General features: G+C 41.3%; 1 protein-coding gene across 1 annotated transcript in view; it reads right to left on the bottom strand.

The window, feature by feature from the left end:
* LOC306702849 (SH3 and PX domain-containing protein 2A-like) overlaps nucleotides 1-20,250 on the bottom strand; it is a 47,854-nt gene extending 27,604 nt beyond the window's left edge. The window contains exons 1-6 of the mRNA XM_079168565.1: nucleotides 20,209-20,250; nucleotides 14,426-14,481; nucleotides 8,650-8,725; nucleotides 7,041-7,117; nucleotides 6,122-6,213; nucleotides 49-80 (exon numbers count right to left, since the gene is read on the bottom strand). Of these exons, the coding sequence (XP_079024691.1) occupies nucleotides 49-80; nucleotides 6,122-6,213; nucleotides 7,041-7,117; nucleotides 8,650-8,725 (277 nt within the window). The 5' untranslated portion in view covers nucleotides 14,426-14,481; nucleotides 20,209-20,250. The remainder of the gene's footprint in view (nucleotides 1-48; nucleotides 81-6,121; nucleotides 6,214-7,040; nucleotides 7,118-8,649; nucleotides 8,726-14,425; nucleotides 14,482-20,208) is intronic.
* Nucleotides 20,251-20,884: the final 634 nt, after the last annotated feature.

The raw sequence follows: 20,884 nt of genomic DNA, 5'->3' as shown, positions 1-20,884 counted from the left end.
AATGCATGGATACTGATCAACCAAGGTAAAATGATTTCAGATTCTTACCTGATTTACGTTTGCCGGAGCCTCCGCAGTCTCTGGAAAGGAAGCAACACCAGAGCAGCATGGTCAGTATGGGTGTGTGTGTGCAAGAGAGGTCAGAGCATTAATATGACTTGATCAATCCAGTGACTGGTTACAGCGGAATCTCTGCCTCGGACCATCCGAATGCAGTTGGCACACAAGTACCAGCCAAACCCTTGTCGAGAATGCATGCAGAACTTGACCCACTACCAGAGGGAGGGAGACAGGGCGGGATACAACACGCGGGTGTGTGTGGATGACTACAGTAAGTCTGTCAAGGTCAGTAACAAAACAAATCAGAGCTTTTAGCTAATATATACTGCCTTGCATGTATGTATTTGTTCAAATGGCAGACATGTGGTGTATACGAAGGCGACGCAGCTGCCTATATATAACAGAGCAGCATTTATTTAGTCTACAACAGTATCATATCCCCTCGATAAGTCCCATTCATGTTTAGATGTGAAAGCGCCTTTCTGTTCCAAAGCCTGGACAGTAACAAAACACTGAAAGGATGAGCACTAGTGTCAATGAACCCGCTCTGTGCTTTCACACTCATCAGAGTCACAGAGCATCAATTTGCCACCGACTCCGACTGTGTGGGCATCTACTGTACACGTCTGTGTGCTCCTCTCTTTGGTTCGGTTTGTTATCATTTAGACTGGAACAGGTTATTTTGCAGGACTGTAAACCTGTCACTGTTGTTGGATCTATTCAGCCAGAGAAAATATGAAGCTAGTATTTTAGTTTGACAGAAATGAGTAATTTAAAGAAAAACAAAACAAGGAATGGATACAAAAGGATGAATACATTGAAATCCGCTTATTGAAGTGTTGTCAGTTCAGGTTTAATGCTCATGCTTCATTGACTCTAATGCACTTGCATAAGTGATGATGCTTCACATAATTACCTAATTTGGTTTGATAAGAATTGGTTATACAGTGGAAATGCATAAACATTTCAAAACAGGCCAACATTTCAGAATCTGGGTTTGTGTGTGGTTTGTAGCTCGTTGGCGGACTGCATGTCCTCGTGTTAACTGAGCTGCAGAGAGGGCTCACTGAGGAGAAGCTGAAGTTTGACGCAGATGGGAACGGACACCTGGCTCTCTGAAGAGGCCAGCAGCAGGACCGGAGCCATGGCCAGTTATGGATATGAGTAAATGTTTGGATAAACCTCGTCCAACATTTGCCAGGTTACAGCTTGTTAATCAACTCTCTGTGTTGCAGAGATTCCAGTTAACTAGAAATAGTTGGATTTTAACTATATTGCAATTTCTGAAATATTTCTGAAGCTGTTTGCTATTGGGGACAATAACCAAAAATGTAAAATGACTTGAAAATGTAGGTCAGTGTCTGGCAAGCATCATAAAAGAATTATATTTTTTCAAGCTAAGCAACACGTCTTGCTAAATCAAAACATGTATTTTAACCAATAAATGTATCCCTCTGTTACTTATGATAAGGTCATTTTTGGCACACGGCTTCTCTGTTTCCAGATGCATGAATAAGTTATGAGATATTCCCAATCACACATGTAATAGCTTACAGCTCAGTTCAGCGTCATTACTTACTCTATTTTGAAATAAAACAACAAATTAAATTTGATTGTGACACTGTAAAATTGTTTATATTGGATCTTCCAAGTAATGTTCATACTGTGGAAATGAATTTCACAACCTTTATATCTCAAATATTCATGCAGAGCCAACATAAATAGGTTTGTAGTTTATTAAAAAATAAGCATAGTCTAAGGCAGATGATGCCCATATATCACTGAGACGACTTTAAACTCTCAACTTTAGCAGATCAGAGTAAAACCAAATATGTTTTAAACTCAAGCTGGGTGATTTCTTTATGAACGCTTGGGGATCAAATACAGTATGTTTATGGTAATGGTTCAGATACTGTTCACATCAAGACAGTTTAGGACAAATGAATTGTAATGCATGTTAAACATATCTGAAGTATTTCATGAAGTGTTTATTTGGTAGGGTGGAGATGAAACTGAGGGAAGCACTATACTTTAGAGGGTTGGTGTGAAACGATGGGGATAAAGTGGATGCTTGACCTGCCCTGCTAGCTTGTGACCCTGAGCACAGAGCTGGAATAGTATTCTTCCCAGGAGGAGAGTGAGCCCCCGACTTTGGCTCGGTGCACTTTCCTCCAATCGCCAGCAAAATCGAATAAATGAAGGGAAGGTAAGGAGAGAAACAATATGTCCGAACACTATTACATGCTTAAGACTTTGCGGCCATGTTTTTAGGGGTACATTTAGTTGCCCAATAGAGAGTCACAGAAGAAGTCTTCACAGTTTTGGTTTCATTACGTACAGTCCCATGCCAGGAGACGCATGGGCTGAACACGTCATTAAAAATCAGAGCCCACGAGAGTCCATTCTAAGCTCGAGCTGAGAATAACCATCTGTTTGCACATAACTGCAGCTCACTCTTTGTAGGTGGGCCTATTAGAAATGGAATGTGTGAGACATCGGTCCTTTGCTCACATTTCTCAGCCAAGTCAAAAGGACTGAAGCGTCTGCCCTGCTTCATGTGTACGTTACACAGACACTCCTGCCTGACCTGAGGTTAACCTCCGCAGGAGTGACCTCCAGCTCTGGGGGCCAACAGGTCGACGTCATTGAACAGGAAATCATTATGATTATGAGCAGAGGTCTGATATGCACACAGAAAGGGTGTAGTAGGTGGATTTTTGTGTGTATATAAGAAATGGAATTATGCAGTTTATTTAATCCTCACAAGAGAGCACACACAAGCACAGTAAACTTGTGATAACAGGTCCAACTCCCCAGCAAAGCTCGGTCATGATTCTAGTGACGCCAGCCTAAAGGAATGTTAGTTTGACCACATATTAAACACTAATAACTTCCCTTATGGTGAAACACACATGTTAAATTAAGCATTAGGCTTTAAACAAAAAAGACTTTAAAACAAAATTATTGTCTCTCATATAAAATAAGATGCACAATTGAGTAAGTACGTGTTTACAAATTCACAATGTGGGGACTTTCCTCCCATTTAGGGACAAAATGCTGGTTCCCACAAGATAAATCATTCAATTTTAGGGTTAAAACTTGGTTTTTGGTAAAAGTTGGTAAGAAATAATGTCAGACTTTGGAATATTTAAGGAGGTTTGCTTGAGTGTCAGTCTTGTAATCTCTAACGGGGATCTTTTTTGCTTCCCAAAGTTAGGGTTAGCATTGTGGTTAATCATGTAGTGGTTATGAACAAGGGCAAGGCTACAGTAAGTTTCCATGAAATGAAGGTAAGTCAGTACATTGGGAATTGTATGGCAGCTTTAAGGGCGTTGGTTTTGTCATAGAAAACATCTCACAAATGTGCACCTCTTCATGAGGTGGTAGCACTTCACGGGCTGAAATTAGATTAAGATAAACTACTTAAGTTAAGAGAGTTTGGTGAATCAGATTGTCTCGTATAATCAAACCTCACAGAAAACAGAATTCGGAGGAGAATACAAAAATGCCCTCGCATGAGGCCCAACAGCCTTAAATGGACTGGATGTATGCACAGGAAGTACAGTCCAGGAAGTACTGATATTTTTTTTTTCAGGAGAGGTAAAGATCCCTCTGTGGGTCGAGGTCGTCATTTTTCTTTTTGTATGGTGAGTCAGTATAGTATATAGTATAGTCCCCGCTGGGTCCCATATGCTCTAACTCCCAAGTCTCAACATTGATGTAGCGCTTAAGTCTGTTAGACTAAAGTACAACTGAACAAACCAACCTTCAGAGTAACCAATGAGGCCTCCCATCGACATGTCAGCAAGGCATAAACAGATTCATAAAAGATACGTTTTAACCTGAGATTTGATAGTATGAAAAGTAAAATGATATTTAAAATGGAGATGATGGATTTGTGCATTTTTTTACGGGTATTATTCATAATTATGCATTTGCCCTTGACCAAGTTGCTGGCCTCAGATCTGCAGATGGTCTCCAGGCGCTACGCTGTGGCTGCACAATGTAAATAGTTAAGATGGATCAAATGCGGAGGACACATTTCCCCATGGGGGCCTGATAAAGTGCGACTATCTTTTACCAATCTAAAAATATAGTTCAGAGCCACAGCTACAAAGTCACATTGCAGTAAAATATATTCATCAGTGAACAAGCAATACATGGGCTGGGATTGACGGCACATATTATCTCAGCAAAAACATCTGAACGAGGTAGAAATCACCTTAGCTTGTTGCGTAAAACTCAAATGCCCAGTTTCAAATCTGGATAATTGTCAAACTAGCGTGAAAAAATGACTTACAGAATTTATTCGATAATACTGTTGATAATTTAATCTGGCCACTGACCTTTGCTAAAGGATATCTAAACTCTATAATTAAATATTCTCTGCATGTGCTCTTCTTCACAGTAATTTGAGGTGCCAATCAGGACCGTGAGAAATGAAAGACGTGTTGCTATTATCCAGTATTATGACCATTATGTCTGCCACAATGGTTTAATTGTGGTGTCAATCAGGTGTCTGAGAAATATTCAGTTACGTCCTTTTGATTCTGATGTTTGATGATAATGATGAAGACATTTTAACAACGTTCCACATGGGCAAAAGCAGTACAGTTCTTTATACAGTATCTTCCATGTAAAGTTCACAAAGCCACACACGATGTAATCTATTTATCGATATAAATCTAAAAAGGCACAAGCAAACATTAAAAATAGAGTCAAATATATTTTTTTTGCCAATGGCTATGAACAACAACTCAGCCGATTATGAATGTTGTGCAACAGCACAAACACACACGACCTCTGCCTCCTATCAGTATAGTGTGATAATGTCTGTCATCCATCAAAAGTCAAGAGAAACAGCTTACGATTTTGCCAGCTTATTGCATGGCTCCCTCTTGTGATGGAGCAACATCACATCCATTTATTTAATTCAATCGGTGCCGTGACATCTGTTGGCCATTAGATGGCAGTAGCAGATGAGGGCTCGACAAACAACATTACCTAGCTGCTTGTGCCAACAGTGGCAGAAATACCAGTAAAATGTTTCATGATGGACAAAATGTTACCAGTATGATTTGCCTCATTATTAAGCTCAGTAATTGTAATAGAGACGTATCGGATTGATTGGATAAAAGTTTAATTTCTTTTTACTGCCTGTACTCGTCATGTTGCAGTGACTGGGACTGCTGAACAAAGAATGTATCATCATTATCACATTTTTGCTGTTATTTTTAATTTTTTAATTTAATGGCATCATAAGATGACATTTTCTGTGATATTGTGAGTTTGTGAAAAAAAAAGAAGAAAAGAATAAGACCCTATAACTCATTTCGAAATTGTCCAGATCCTCAGGAGTGAACTGAGCACTTGGGTGGCTTTTAGACCTAACATCTCAATATGAATTGAGATCCTCCAAGACTGCAGGAGGACCTTGCTTTGAAGTGGGATTAACATGAGTGGGCAGTTAGGGTTAGAGGTGGTGGGCCTGCTGGTAGTGGAGAGACCACTTATGAGGTTACCACATGTTTCTCCTTGAGTGAGTTGGGAAGGGTACAAAGAAAAAAAAAAAAAAAAGAGTTTACATTTTAGAAAAATACTAATCAGACACACTTCAATTGTATATAAACCGAAACAAAATAATATAATTTAATCTGAAAGTAATCGTGCAGCCACTCTGTAATTATTCCCACTCATGACTTTGAAGTGAGGATGACGAATGACTAGCATGAGAGTCTTATCTGTGCTGAGACTTGAACTCTGCACTCTCATGACACCACTGATCCATACGCATTTGTTTCAGGGATCGGGTGTCACCTCCCAGAAATCATTATTAATAAAACACAGTGCCTCTCAGCCAGCGTCCATTAATCATCCCCGAGACACAGCAAAGTCTCCGGATCAGGACGGGTCAGCGCTGTCCCAGCTGCTGAACCACACTGTGGCCAGTGTTCACAACCCGCCAAAGGGCAACGTTTGGTATCGAACAGCTCACGTAACAAGATGATGCTAATGCTCAATAACAGCTTTTGATCTTAAGTGTGCGGTCATAATTACTCACTCTGTGGGAGGGTTGAGGTCCTCTGAGTTGGTCTCAAAGAACTTAAGGACCTCCTCGCTTTGAGAAATGGGGGAGGGAAGCTTCATCAGAGCCTGCGGGGAAGAAGGACAAAAACACATATTAAAAAGATTGCAGGTGTTGTTAAAAGTGCTGGAGTTTGGTTTGAATGGCCATGAGTAACAAGTTTATCCCACTGAGTCATTGTACAGTCAGATGAGACGACCAGGCGGAGATGTGAAGGGTGTGGAGGGGAAGGAAGAAGGCCCTGAGCCCAGAGAGAGGGTTAAAACAAAGGGAAATACACAGAGGTGAAATTGCCTCACAATCGCCTGTCTCAGCTGCACGGGCTTTCAAAGTGAGACACTTTCAGCCCACTGCACCTGAATCAGAGAAGACACCCTTGAAGGAACTACATTCAAAATAAATCTTTAAGCTTCTTGCTTTCGCAGAAACATCTCGCTTTGTTTCTGTAAATGAAAACTGCACTTGCCCCACATTCATATCTCCAACCTAATGAATATAAGAGGGTCGGGTAGCCATCTGCACGCACTACTACACTTTAAGTCTGCTGATTCATTCTTATTCTTTGGATTCTGTCTTACCCCTGTGTGCCCTCATTTCCCTTGTTTCCTTTATAGGCTGCCTATTTACATTGGTGACGGGAAATGACCAGTGCAGATAGAGCCGTTGCTTTCCTGTTGAGGCTGGTGGGGGAGATAAATGTTGAGACCTGCCTTGAAAACACTGTGGAAAATGTTCAGGGAGTAGAGCATTGACGTGGGTACAATTCTCTTCCAACCAACGTGTAAACCAAACATAAGTAGTGAACATTTACTTTCCGAGCAGGTGTATTGTGTTTACAGCAGACAATGTGATGATACTAAATAAGACTTTGTGAGACATACAGCCTTTGTCTTACTTTGCAGTAATTATCAAGGTGCTTCAGCCTTTTGACAGCGACATCTCTGATGTGACTTCGGCGAAACAAGACTTTACCTGAAGAAAAAAACAGAGCACTGTCAGTTGAACATACAAATCCCAAAACAAAAAAACAGTCAAAATGTAAGATTATCAAACGTACTTATTAAAAGGCTTGCTATTTGTTATGCATTTATTTCTTTTTAAACCAACACGTCATCAGAGATCCCTGATGTATGTGCGTGTGTGGATATGTATATATATATATATATAATAATTTGATGTATTGAAATGCCGGATGTATATTTCACACATGAATAAAACTAAAAAAACATCAGTATTTAGTAGAGCCTCTCGGGAGACGGATGTTTACACACAGAGGCTGTATCTTGACCCAATAATTAATTCATATGTTGTCAGAGTAAAGCCCAGCTGCAGGAAGTAAGTGTGTTTCCCTTTGATATGACATACTAATGAAAAAGTAGCATACATTGCATACATTTTTTAAATATTTAAAAATACAGGCTTGATTCTAAAAGCAGAAAGCTGCTCATCCTCACATTATAACTCTTAGGTTAAAAGACTGACGGCTATATCATATAAATACGCAAGGAGCTCTAAAACAGTAAGTCGTGCATGCTGTTTGATATGTGTAAGGGAAGACAGTTCACCCCGTGTTGGGCTCACAGAGACTTGAGCAGTACAGCTCGTCTAACAAAGGCGCTCTTCACTGCTCTCCTCTGCTCCAGCCCACAATGAATTTATTACATTAGACAAATCCATCTCTGCTTGCCTCCTACTGCCATGTGGAAGACCACAAATTGATTTAGCTTGGGTGGAGTATGGCAGTTAATCAAACAATAAGGAAAAATGTAATGACCGCAAAATCCATGCCAGAAAAGTTAATTAAAGACTATGTTTCCCTCATATTTGTATCTTTGTGAGGTCGGAATGTTTGAAGAGTGGAAACCACTCCCATACGTCATGCATATTAATCTGCAAGCTTTATGATGGCAGGTTTGTTCCCTTTGCTATTTCGATAGCCTTGCACTCAGCTGTGTGTAATTAATCTTCTTCAAGTGATTAAGGTGCAGGACCCGAGATCTGGAGGATTCTAATAGCCTCTCAACGGCTCTCATAGCTATCGGTGCAAACAGTGCTAACGGTGAAAACTATGGCCAAAGTGCTGGCAGAGCTAATGGTGTTTACCTGAGGGGGAACCGGAGGGTGGGTGCTATGCTAGGAGAGCATGTGCAGAGTAGCGCACAGTGGGGCTCACTCACATGCACTAACATGCACTATAAGCACAAGCGCCCGGCTTATGTAAACCAAGCAAGTAGAAGCTCAGACAACAACACCACTTACCCAAAACTGACCATATCTTCACATAGCAAATAGTTGTTTGCTGCTATATCAATTTGTAAATACAGCTCCTTTAATGAATACATTGCAATTTGGTAGTGTATGTAGGTGTGCTAAAATGTCTGAAGGCCTTTCTTTTGCTTGAACTTACAAGGCGCTTGAGTACTGCAGTATCTTGAATAAATCTAAAATTGATGCAACAGTGATATCAGAGTGTTGTGCATGCTATGATGCGGTGTGTTTATCACCTGGCAAAAAAGGAATAATCCTCTTTTTGGGGTCCTTCTGTCCTCCCTCGATTGGGAATTTGTCGAGTACTCGCATCTGCAACAGTGAGGGAGAAAGTAAAGAGCGACACAAACATGATTTGTGCAGCAAAACGGGCCTTTTTAATACCCCCCCCCCCCCCCCCAAAAAAAAATACATGCCAATGTCAATTTTATCTACTACAAGTTAATCAGACAAAGTTGAAAGTGGAGGAATCTGAGATGAGAGTAGAAACAAAAAAGGGATCGCAAACAGGAACAGTCGACCCTTTTGTTACGGTACATCATACGGAGTTCAAAGAGGAGTGAAAATACATGTCGTCTGAAAAGCCACTGTGTTAACAGAGTCACTTATATCTCTGAGGCAGTGAACGAGGTTACGTCACCCACAATTATCTGAAAAAAAAAATTATCAAAAGCAAGTTCCGCTTAAGGAGCATAAAACGCCGTCAGAGGAGATGACACTTTGATGTTGACACTTGATACATTGAACCATTTATGGGGTGATACATATATGTCTGTATCTGTATCTGTCCCATGTGTACAAAGAAAGTGTGCCGTTCTTTGAATGATGAATGAGGTTGTTTTGCTGAGTGCTGGAAAAAAACATGCATTGCAAATGTGCATGTATGTGTCTGCATCACATATGAGGGTTTCTGGTTTCCTCTTTGAATAAATCATAGTACCATAAACGCACGAGAGCATCCTACAGTGACAGCCAGCTCAAAATCCAGATGCAGCCCCGCCTTTGTTTCGTTCCGCTTTGCTTTGTGCCAGATGTGCTCTGATAAACAGCAAAGACTGTCAGCGTCACGCTACAGCACACTCAACTGGGAGGAGGAGACCGGCAGACTAATTTTGGTCTAAGCCGAGCCAAAAAGAACCAGGTGGACAAACAGAACCTACGCTTGGGGAGGCAAGTGGGATCCACTATGTCTGAGCATGCAGAAGTTGTTTGTGGGACTTTTCAAGTAAGGGTGGTTTAGTTTCTCTTCTTGTGGTTCTTCCCTTTCTTGAACTCATCTGTTGCCTTTGCAAAATCCCTTAATTTCTCTCAGGGCATGGCGTTTCCCCCCCTCCTCCAATATATAGACAGCTAACAAGAAATGGGTTTCTTTTGAAGAGGGAAGCCTTCATTATGTTTTACAGAAACGGGGAATTCTGCAAATTAAAACCCTTCCTGTTAAACTGTATTTGTTTTAGGAGCATACAACTCTAACAAGACCAGAAATCTTACCGTGTTTGTGTGCAGGCGTGGTTAACCAGAGCTTTATACTCAGCCCTTTTACTTGGTCCTTAAGGACGACTATTGTTTGTCTGACACATCAAACTGTACATATCAGCCTCCCAGTTGGATGTAGCCGTTTCACCTCGGGGGAGAGAGAGGCGTCTCAGACAGAGGCGATAATGACACCGAACCCCCCCCCCCCCCTGGGGACCTGCCTTGTTACACTCCCCGCTCTACAGGACAGGTGTGAAAGTAATTTCTATGGCAACAGCCCGACAACTTGAAGGGAAAACATTTCTCACATTTCAGGCGCTGAGTTGCTGTATTTACTCTATATCGCTTCAGAGTGATAAAGCTGCTATCGGTGAATAAAAAAACACTTTTTGTGATATTTGCTCAAACTGTCAATATATCCTCACAGAAGTACATAAGACAGATCAAAATAAAAAAAATAAAAAATCTTCTGCCTCTTTTTTATTGCTCCATTTGACATTACCATTCCACCGCGCCCAAAGGAAAACCACCGATCAGTGGCGAGGAGTCTCGAACACTCAATCACTGCTCATGAAGCTCATGGACTCCAATCAAACTGTCAAACTAAGCACGGGGGAATCTTGCAAATGCAATTAGGAGCACTAAAAGAAGGCAGACGGTTCAGATTGTTCACAGTCTCTTACACTACTGTGGAATGAGACACTGGGGGAAATGAACCATGTAGCAACAGGTGCTATGATGTAATCGTGTTTCTCGATCTCTTTTTTACTTTACTTTCTCTTTTTTCCAGGGACGGTGTTGAGTCTGCATACAGACAGCTGGACCTCTGGTGTGGACAGAAGAACCTGGAGCTGAAACGCCCTTAAAACTGTGGACAGAACAGTGGACTTCAGGGGGAGCACCTCTACACTGACGACCATCACCATACTGAGCACCATACTCCAAGGAGCTCAAGTGGACTTCTAACATAGACACCGTCAGGGAAAAGGCCCATCAGAGGATGTACTTCCTGCGCCAGCTCATAATAAATACCAGAGGAGGGAAGTGTAATAAATAGTCAACCATCTCTATTTTGGCATTATGACGTTATGGACATGAACCCAAGCAGCTTCTGAACACTGTAACGATGATCATAGAAGCATCAATGCACTGTGCAGCAGACAAAGAAACTGTTCTGAGCGGAATCTTAGACAGGGGGGGGAGTGTGGAGGAATGTTTGAGTGGGTAAACAATCTGATTCCATCCCCGGGCTGTATTTTGACATCTACTTTACAGTTGTTTACTTCAGAAAGACGATGATGCAACAGCCATCTTGGAGAGAAACTGTCTCAGATGTATCAAGCATGTTGTTAAAAGAGCTGCAGAAACAAGAAACAAGTAATATAAACTCTTTTATTAACAAATTGTTGCAACTCTTAAAAGCACTAAAATCTTTGGGCTGTTCATCTCTTCTATCTATAAACTACTACTGCTATTGGCTCCAATCGGTTTATTCATTGAGAAAGGGAAATCATTTTACACATGAAAGTGTGTTTACATATGTGGAAAAAAGTTGAATAAAGCTTTTTGTGGCTCAAGATGAAGCTGTGTGAAAATGTGCCTCAAGTGACATCACTTCGGTCCGCTAGTAGTTTGTTTTTCCAAGTTTGAAAATAAAAATGGTGGTGCCTAGTTAGAAAGAAGTGAGTTTACTGATGCTCTGGAGCACACTCCTCATCACACACTCCTAGGAAAGAGAAATTGGTAAGCCAATATCCGATAACCGTTGGGTTCGCATTCTGGCCTTATCCCACTCCTCCTCTATTTGTGCGAGACACTGGCTGCTGCAATGCAAGGTTTTGTTTCGTGTACACTACACAAATGCCCGTCTGGCTAAAATCTACCCGAATATGAATGACAGCTGCAATAGGTGCAAACAGTCACCTGCCAACCATACCCATTAGTTTTGGTCGTGCCCAAATTTAAAAGATTTCTGGGATCAAATATTCAATACACTTGGGACAGTACTAGGTATAAAACCCTTACAGCACTATTTGGAACTCAGCCGCCTGAAGTACTTGATCTGCCGTCGACAGGACGACGCATCCTGGCCTCTACGACACTTTCAGCTAGACGCCTCATACTATTCAAGTGGAAACACGATCTCCCGCCTTCACATAACAGTTGGTTAATAGAGATCTTAAATCATATAAAACTTGATAAATCTTAAATCTTTAACGAGGGTGAGTATTCTCAGCCATTAGTTTGTCTTCCCTCAGTAACAGTTTTTAGAGAAAAATAACCTTGTTTAAGTTCCCTCTTGTGTCAAGAATATAGGCCAGACAAATTATAATGCAGACAGAGTAGTGTTGACCCTGGTCCAGTTCCTCGATCCAAAAATAATGACGACTAAGGGATTTTGGAGACGTTTCTGTCCAAAAAGAAACCAGGCCAGCTTGCACACTCCACAATCCCCCTTGAGGAATGCTGTGACCCATGTGCTCTGTCTGCTGTGGTTGAAGGGTTTGGAGGAGGGGGGAGCCCTTTCTCTCTGACGGTCAACTCAGTCTGACACACTGACCAAATCTGCTCACGTCAAACATATGCGGGTCAAAAACATTTCCCTTTGACACCAGAAACAACAATTGGTGGAATTCAGGCTCAGCAGTATTCTGCATGAAAACAACCGCCTTTAAAACAAGGAATCAATGTGCTTAACTCTGCACATGCATTATAAAGACTTCACTTCGAGGTCAGCAGAAAAGACAAAGAGAAGGATTCAGGTAAAAAGGAGATCCTAATAATTTATGATAATTGCTTCCCAGAGGAGCAGTTATGAGTTATGTTGAATGCAATGGGGAGGTTTGAAACGATAGCAGAGAGTGCACTTTCCGACATCCATTTTGCAACGAAAGTGGATCCCTCGTCTTTATAAGACAAACAACAAAGCTGCCTGTTGTTGAAGAGGGGTTTTATATGACCAGCTCTACAGTGCTAGCTGATGTTGGACACAATATGAACGATTGGCGACGGCTTAAAAGGCGTTCCTTGTTCTGTGACCTCACTTGGCTTTTCTGAATTCTGAATTAATGGTTCTCTGATGAGATCATGGTCACATTTGTCAGGCCAAGAGTGTCAAATGCATTTTTTTCTCCTTTTTGTCAGCTTTCTCGCGAACATAGAACGAGCAATTGTGCTACGAATACAGAGAGCTGTGCAGTGCCCGGGGAAAGGTTGTAGGTGTCAGTTGGCAGACGCACAAGCAGAAGCTTTCTGCCTGGAGAAAAGACAAATATTGTAATAGAGGCGGTAGAGAAGAGAGACTACAGCTAAACTCGACACCATTGAAATCAGCAGCATGCAGCAGTTAAATAGCCGACTTAACTGAACTTCCAAGCAAAAGCATATTTCTTTCAGTCCTTAAATCTAAGCCTCCAAAACTGTTCATTACCACAACTTACTCCTTATTTCGTCCGATGCATTTTGTGATTGGTCCCTGCATTACATAAACACCTTCCTTCTACAGATAGCTAAAAAGTACCCGTTTGTAATTATTAGGTATTTTTTATAATGGTATAATGTTATTATATATATAAGTACCTGTTTGTTTGTTTTTTTACACCTACTCAATCCAACACTAATGGTAGATTGTCTTCCAGAGTGCTTCACTCCAAACACTTCATCTTTCACCTCAATGACTATATTCATGTAAGGACAAATAAAATACAGTATCTCTATCCGTTTTGTATGGACAGCTGGAGACGGTTGCTCTTCAGATTACCCTGCCCAGACAAACACACCTCGGCAGCAGGGATCTATGGACAAGACTAGTGTTTACAGAGACAGGAGAGAAGCTCTGTTTCCATCAAACAGACCAGGGCAGAATTTTCCTGGCTATTAGCAAGAGACCAGAGAACAAAGGGTTTCCTCTGCTGCCTCCAATGCAGCCAGCCCACCAGAGCCACCGCGCTGGAGAGTGCAGTCTGGCAGAGAGAGTTATCAGACAAGAGCCAGAGAGTCTTTTACAACTAAACAAATGCTTGATAAGGTATGCATTGATTTGGGTTTACACCCTTCACACTGTTGCTTATAAGCTACTTAGATGTAGATCTTTTGAACAAACAAACTATAGACAATTCAGCTCTGTGTGGTTAAAATGTAAACCTGAGTCACTTTTAGGAAATGTGGAAATTCCCCTGGAGGCTACTGGATCCCTAAAAGATCCCGAGGCCGAGCTTTGCCCCATGCTGTATTCTGACTGAGGTCATGTTTTCTTCCTGCATCTGCTGACTGGATTTCCCCCCATTTCCCTTTTTCCAAGCCGGCTCCAGCAGTCTTAAATGAGACCTTTCACTAAGCATACCGCCTTCCTGCAGCTGTAGAGAAAGACGTGACCAAAAGGTCAAACTGACCCCACAGAGTTTGACATGAAGACACATCCAGGCCACACAAACAATTTAAAGTTTTAGATTCCTTAAGTGATTCATTAGTGACAGTAGAAGTATTCAGTTAAATTTACCAGTACAACATACCTGCAGTTCAAAGAATTTGCTGTACCTCCTGTAGATGATATGGGAAGTGGAGTCTGAGTAAGTGACGTTGATGAGGTACACCTAGTGAGAGAAGCACAAACAAAAGAGGCCCATTAGGAGCAAGGCCACTTTGTCAAAGATACCACGGCACCACTTTAGCTTGCCTTCCCCTAATGACACAAAGTGCATTCCCTCCTGAAAGGTCAAATAAACTCATTAAGTACGTCTGTTTCCGTCACACATTAGAAATACATCAGAGGTCAATGAGAGGGCCAATAGATTTCAAGTGTTATGTCATTAAAACCATTCATAATGAATTATACTTGTTCCTGAGTGCAGCTGATTGAATGCGACTCAGACTTCAGTGGTTTTAAATTATTTCAGGTTTAACTCTCGACTTTAATAATTATTCAACAGGGCCGATAACAAAAAGCTTTGAGGCTTTTGTTTCTGGTCTGCAAACACTCTGCATGATTGTTCTTATGATATACAATCACCGGGAGCTAGCAAGCTAGCGAGCTCCCGGTGATTGGTTCAAACTAGCCAGTCGTTAAATGAGTACAATTGAAAAACTTTGCTCCACTCTTGTCGCATATGATGCAACAGATAGGTGGCAAACTCATTTGCCCATTTGTAATTTCTCAAGCCTTTAAGGATCATTGCAACTGATAATAATAATAATAATAATAATAATAATAATAATAATAATAATAATAATAATAATAATAATAACAAGGAATAACAATAGATTGTGAAACCGTGATATTTTCTGAGATGGTTATGGTACCTTGAAAATCTCCTACCGTTACAACCCCACAGACGGGGAAGAAGTGTACTCATACGGAAGCTGAGATGGGAATATTATTTCCTCGGCAGGCTTTGGTCATTAAGAGAACAGAACACTGTTACCAGAATTTTTCCCAAAATATATTCTTTTCTATTTGCCTCAACAACAAAGGGCCCACAAACAGTTGTGCACTCCGACCTCTGCCCTGAGGTTCGGAAACAGATGGCTGCACCTAATGCATTTCCACCTTAGCGCATGGCACAGAGTGTTTACAAAAGCAGCATTTACAACATATGGAGGCAATCTACAAGGACATCAGTTACTAGTTTGAAATGCAGTTTTCAGTCTGCACACAGTTCATTACAGAAAGAGTGTGCTGGCTAATTACATACAGACAGCATGACCAAACACTCTTGAATTTAGGCAACAGCATGGCTCAAAGTGAGGGTGCGTGAGGTCAAGATACACCGCAAAAGAACCATGACCCGTGCAACACTGTGAGGAATTGATTGTGATGTTTGCAACCAACGATATGGAAGATGACTACATTCTTTACAGCAGATTCAAAGCAAGTACAAAGCAAATGGATACATATTGACAGTATGTGTGGGCTCATCTGGATTACATTACCACGACTGGTGGTCATAAGCAGCTGACAGGCACATTTTTACTCTGATTAAAGTCTGCATTTAATAGCGCTGTCCTCGACCAAAGCAATTTTTAGCTCCTATGATTTTGTCGACTGATTGATTAGTTGATAATCCAAAGGCATAGTTTTGCATATGGACAATAGGGACATGCTCCTACCAATATTTTGATATTCATTAGCATTCATTAGCATTATCCTGAAAACACACATTAAGACAGCTAAACTGTGCGGGTCAGGCGGTCGTGTTCTCCGCAGCGATTTTACACCCAGCATGATAAACTATACAGTATATATATGCACAGAATTGGATTCATATTGTGATAAATAGGCTGCCATGCAAGGTGAATCTAATCCAAATACTCAGAATACTCCGACTATGTAAGTAAACAAGTATTGGTTTCCATGCCCTCTCTGGTTCCAGTGCAGTGAATCCCTGGAAGGAAGTCACACTTGGGGACAAAAGACAAAGGGTTGCTTCTTTCCTCTCTCAAACCGGATAAGCATTTTCAGTGGCTTAGCTCATCGATAATGAGATTTTTTTTTTTTTTTCTCCCTCCCTCTTCTTCCCTCAGGGGGACTTCCCAGTCAACCCTCATCTCCGGCTTCCATCCCAAGGGAAAGTCTGTGCCCTCTGTTTAGTGGCCTCTGGGAGTCTCCCTCAGCAGGAGATGGATGATGCAATTGATCCCACCTCTCAGGTTAATTAATCCAATTGTACCTGATGGACTAATATACTTTTGCAGTCCCTCTGAGAAATGTCTTGTGGCTCATTGGATTTGATTACTCAAGTCAGTACGAAAACACAAGGACCAGACCAATCAAACCAGACTAGGAGTCTAAAGCCACACTAGCATATATGACCCAACACAATTCATGCAGTTTAGCATTCGGATTCTCCTTCTTTATATATATGTCTTTACGCTGAACTAACTGGCTTTGAAATTAAGACATTTAAAAAAATGGTAAACTCTTCCTTAACTATATTTGTGATCCATCAGTCAGCATGGCTGAGCTCACAAAGAATGAGTCAAACACTCACACCGTCACTAACCAAGACCTGTCCATGCTGTCTGAATGGCTGCACATTCCAACAATTAATTCTTGCCATTGACATTATTATTAGGAGACCATTGACACTGTTTCCTCTGGCATCTTTATTTACATTGACGAACAGCAAGTTCAACCTGTTTCAGTTAGCTGTCAGAACCTCCTTGACTATAAAAGATCAAATTACAGCCTATTAAAAATCATGTATAGTTTGTTGGGAGTATACGGTGGCATACCTACCCCAGAAACCTCCATCGGCTGTCTACTGCCCGTCAGGGATACTCAGCATACTCTCACACTAATTGTTGGAATGCTGCTTCAGCATTCCAACAATTAGTGTGAGCGGTTTTGAGGATTTGTTTGACAGGTGTTTCAGTTTTTTTTAAATTGTAAACATTTTTTGTTAAAAGCTTCCAACTACGACCGCGGAGAGGTTCTGTGCAAAACATGGGCTGAAGAGAGGTCAGAAAATGGTATGCAGATTCGGAGGATCTTCATCGTAGGAACTATGGATGCTGGTTGGGAGGGAGAGAGACTGAGCAAACTCCTCGAACTGGAGCATCGTCAGTACAATGACATCCTTCAATAGGACTTTAAAGATTCATTCTACAATCTCACCCTGAAGCAGATACTCTTCCTTGAATGGTTGGTATAGAAACTGTCGTCATGCTCGCTTCTCACTTAATGGTGATGATGACGTCTATTCACCTCTAATCAGAGATGTATGGAGCAAGTATTTTGTTTCAGTTGATCTGTACAAGTCAGAATATTCCCCTCCCTACTGTAGTGGTGCGGGCGTCATCATGTCTGTCCACACAGCTTTGGTCATATATGAGATGTCCAAGTCCATTGATATTATTACTAGTGATGATGCTTACCTTGGGATATCTCTGGCCAAAGCAGGACTAAGTCCTGCTTCCCATATGGGTGTGGAGCCATACGGATGGCACATTCCCTCCCGCAGAATAGATCAATATGACCCTTGCGTGGTAAAGAAACTTTTGTTACTTTGTTTATTCCCTCTTCATGTCCAACGCACAGTTCAATCACTTTTCTTCACGCGGAACGTGGGAGAGTATGTTTTGTGTATGACATATCGACATAACAGTTGTCAACTTGATGGTGTGTTAGTGTTGTGATTACAGCTGGTATTGATCTGCAATACATTTTTACTAAAAACTGAATCATGACCGAAGCACACAATCCAAACTCCAACTGAAATTAAAGTTTTTTTCCTTGCTACAGCATATATAGCTGCTCTGTATCACTTCTCTTGAGTTCTCCCTTGAAACCATTCCGAAACTGAAATCATGGTTTCACCATAGAACCATCTATTTATTCATTCATTTGCCAGAGTACCATTAGTTCTCTGACTACTGTGGTGTCATTTTCTGAAGATTATATTTGTCTTGTATAATTGCCTGTATTAATTGAATGTGTGTAATGTGTTCTCTCTGAGACTGCGAGGAGCTCTTGTTTAGTCAGTTTCACAGATATAAGTTATTAAAATGTATCCTCACTATATGATATGGTATTAAAATGTATCCTCACTATATGATACGGTATTGAAATGCATCCTCACTATATGATACGGTATTGAAATGTATCCTCACTATATGATACGGTATTGAAATGCATCCTCACTATATGATACGGTATTGAAATGCATCCTCACTATATGATACGGTATTGAAATGCATCCTCACTATATGATACGGTATTGAAATGCATCCTCACTATATGATACGGTATTAGGTATCCTGTGATAAGCTTTTATCTTCTCAGTCCCACAGAGATCATTTGTGAGAACCCAGTCTCTGCAGCATGGGTGTGGGATGGGAAGCCAGGTGTACCCGGATGACAACAAAAAGTTGTAACATTGAGAAAAGGCTGATGAAGACAAAGGCATTGTTTTTAACAGAATAAAGTGCACGGGAAATGCATGGGTGGGATTGACTATTAGGCCAAACTTACTGACACTAGTTTAGACACTGTTGTGTTTTGATAAACAACTCCAAATCTGGTTAAAGGAAAAGTGCTCGTGATAATGTATTGAACGGAGACAAGCGCCACAAAAAAGAAGTGGAATTGAAGCGCATGTGGTTATTTACACTGAATTTAGTGTGCTGCTTCATGAACCAGCCCACATGCACTATTACACAGTAAATCTATTATTGCATTGAATTCCACTGAATCCAGTGTGTTTCACTGACAGTGAAAAGAATGTCCAGATTATCGAGAAATATGAATGTCTTGGAGGAACTGAAGACTTTTTGGCTCGGCTGAAGGTTATAACTTCGTTGGATAAAGCAGTATCAACACTGCACTATCATAGACAGATGGTCACACTGTTACACAACAACCACTGAGGGCCACAGTCTTTGAACAACAACCTAGATTAGTTTTCCTGCTAAAGTCTCGTGGTTATCTATCTTCACAAACATCAACACATCTTGTCCTGCATCAAACAGTCACAGGGGGGGGGGGGGGGGGGGGGAGTGCACAGCTAATGTCAGTTTGCAGGCCAGATTAGTTCATTTGCTGGTCAGCTGCAGCACATTAAACAGCATGTAAAGAGCATACCTGCAAACATTCCACTGGCTGGATGCTGCTGTGGCTCTAACTCTTCAATACCACTGCTGGCTTGTAAGCTGTTTACTTTTTCTCTCATCAGCCTACGAGCTGCTGTCAGTCAAACTAGTCCCTCCAGCCACCAAAGGGTGCCTTTCTGATATTCCCCCCCAAGACTCTTCTCTTCCTTTTAATAAAAAACGATTTACAAAAAAGTTTGCATCACGTTGACAATATTTCAGACTGCAAAGGGGGATTGAGTGCATAATAATCCCGTTGGCATTTGAAGTTCATTGCTATGCAGGCTCTAGCAGCTCTATGAGGCTAATGTCAGAATGTCTGACATGCTCACAACCAATGCAACCTCAACCAAAACATTGTACAAATGGACCTTTTGACCTGTCGATGGGAAGTCAGGTACCACGTCAAAAACCATCATCCATCCGCATTTAATTCAAATGTAATCCTCATGGTGGCACCACGTGAAAATCCAGGGGAACACAAAAGTGATTTCTAATCCTCTGGACAAATTGAATGTTTGTTCAAAAGTTTAAGGCGTATCATTCCAACTGTTAGGATATTAAAGTCGGTTCCGAAGTGGTGGACCTGTAGCGGACATTGCTATTTGTGCATGGAGCTGCTGGCGTAAGACGCGCTTTATAATTTGGAGCCCAATGTTAACATTTGTTAAGTAAATAACTAACCTCACTTCAACAACACGATAGCGTGGACCCAGAAGGAAGAGACAACTCACATAGTGTTTGGACGGGTTCCTTCTCTTCTGCACGTCCACAACGTTAACGTCAAGCACGTTTCGGAGCTGCATCTTGACCAAATGGAGGGTTTGCACCAAAGAAACGCTACAAAAGAAGAGGCTCACCCATAGAAACGATACTGAGTATTAAAAAAACAAAAGTTGGTAGAAGGAGAAACTTTGGGTGCATGATGTAGTCAGGACGGTCTCGGGGCTTCTGGACTCCTCGTGAAACATGACAACGCGATAAAAGCGGGTGTTCAATCGGTGTTCCCCTCCCTAAAGGGGGGCTGGACAGCGGGGCGGTCCCGCTGCAGCTGGCTGGACACTCTGCACGGGACCCTTTGAAGACGTCAGACTGTTTGTGAATTGTTTCTTGTTGCTCTGAAAACTATTGAGAGTTTGGAGAGAAGGAAATATATAGCCTACAGCCTATATGAAAAAGCACCTTTTCCGTCTGCGTATACGGAAAACGAATTTGCTCCTTCCAAGTGAAGGCAGGGGCATAAATCCACGAGGAGAATGGAGGAAGAGGAGAATAACATTTACTTAATTTCCCCACGCGGGGGCGCTACACAACACTAAAAAAAGGAGCTACCCTTTTTAATAAAGCGGTGCATTTAGTTTTTTTTATTATTATTACAATTATTTGCACTCTGCAAACATGGAGAGCAAT

This window comes from Pholis gunnellus, assembly GCF_910591455.1.
Source record: "Pholis gunnellus genome assembly, chromosome: 11".
Classification (NCBI taxonomy): Eukaryota; Metazoa; Chordata; class Actinopteri; order Perciformes; family Pholidae; genus Pholis; species Pholis gunnellus.
Note: the sequence above shows the minus strand (reverse complement) of the source record. Positions and strands in the feature narration are given on the sequence as shown.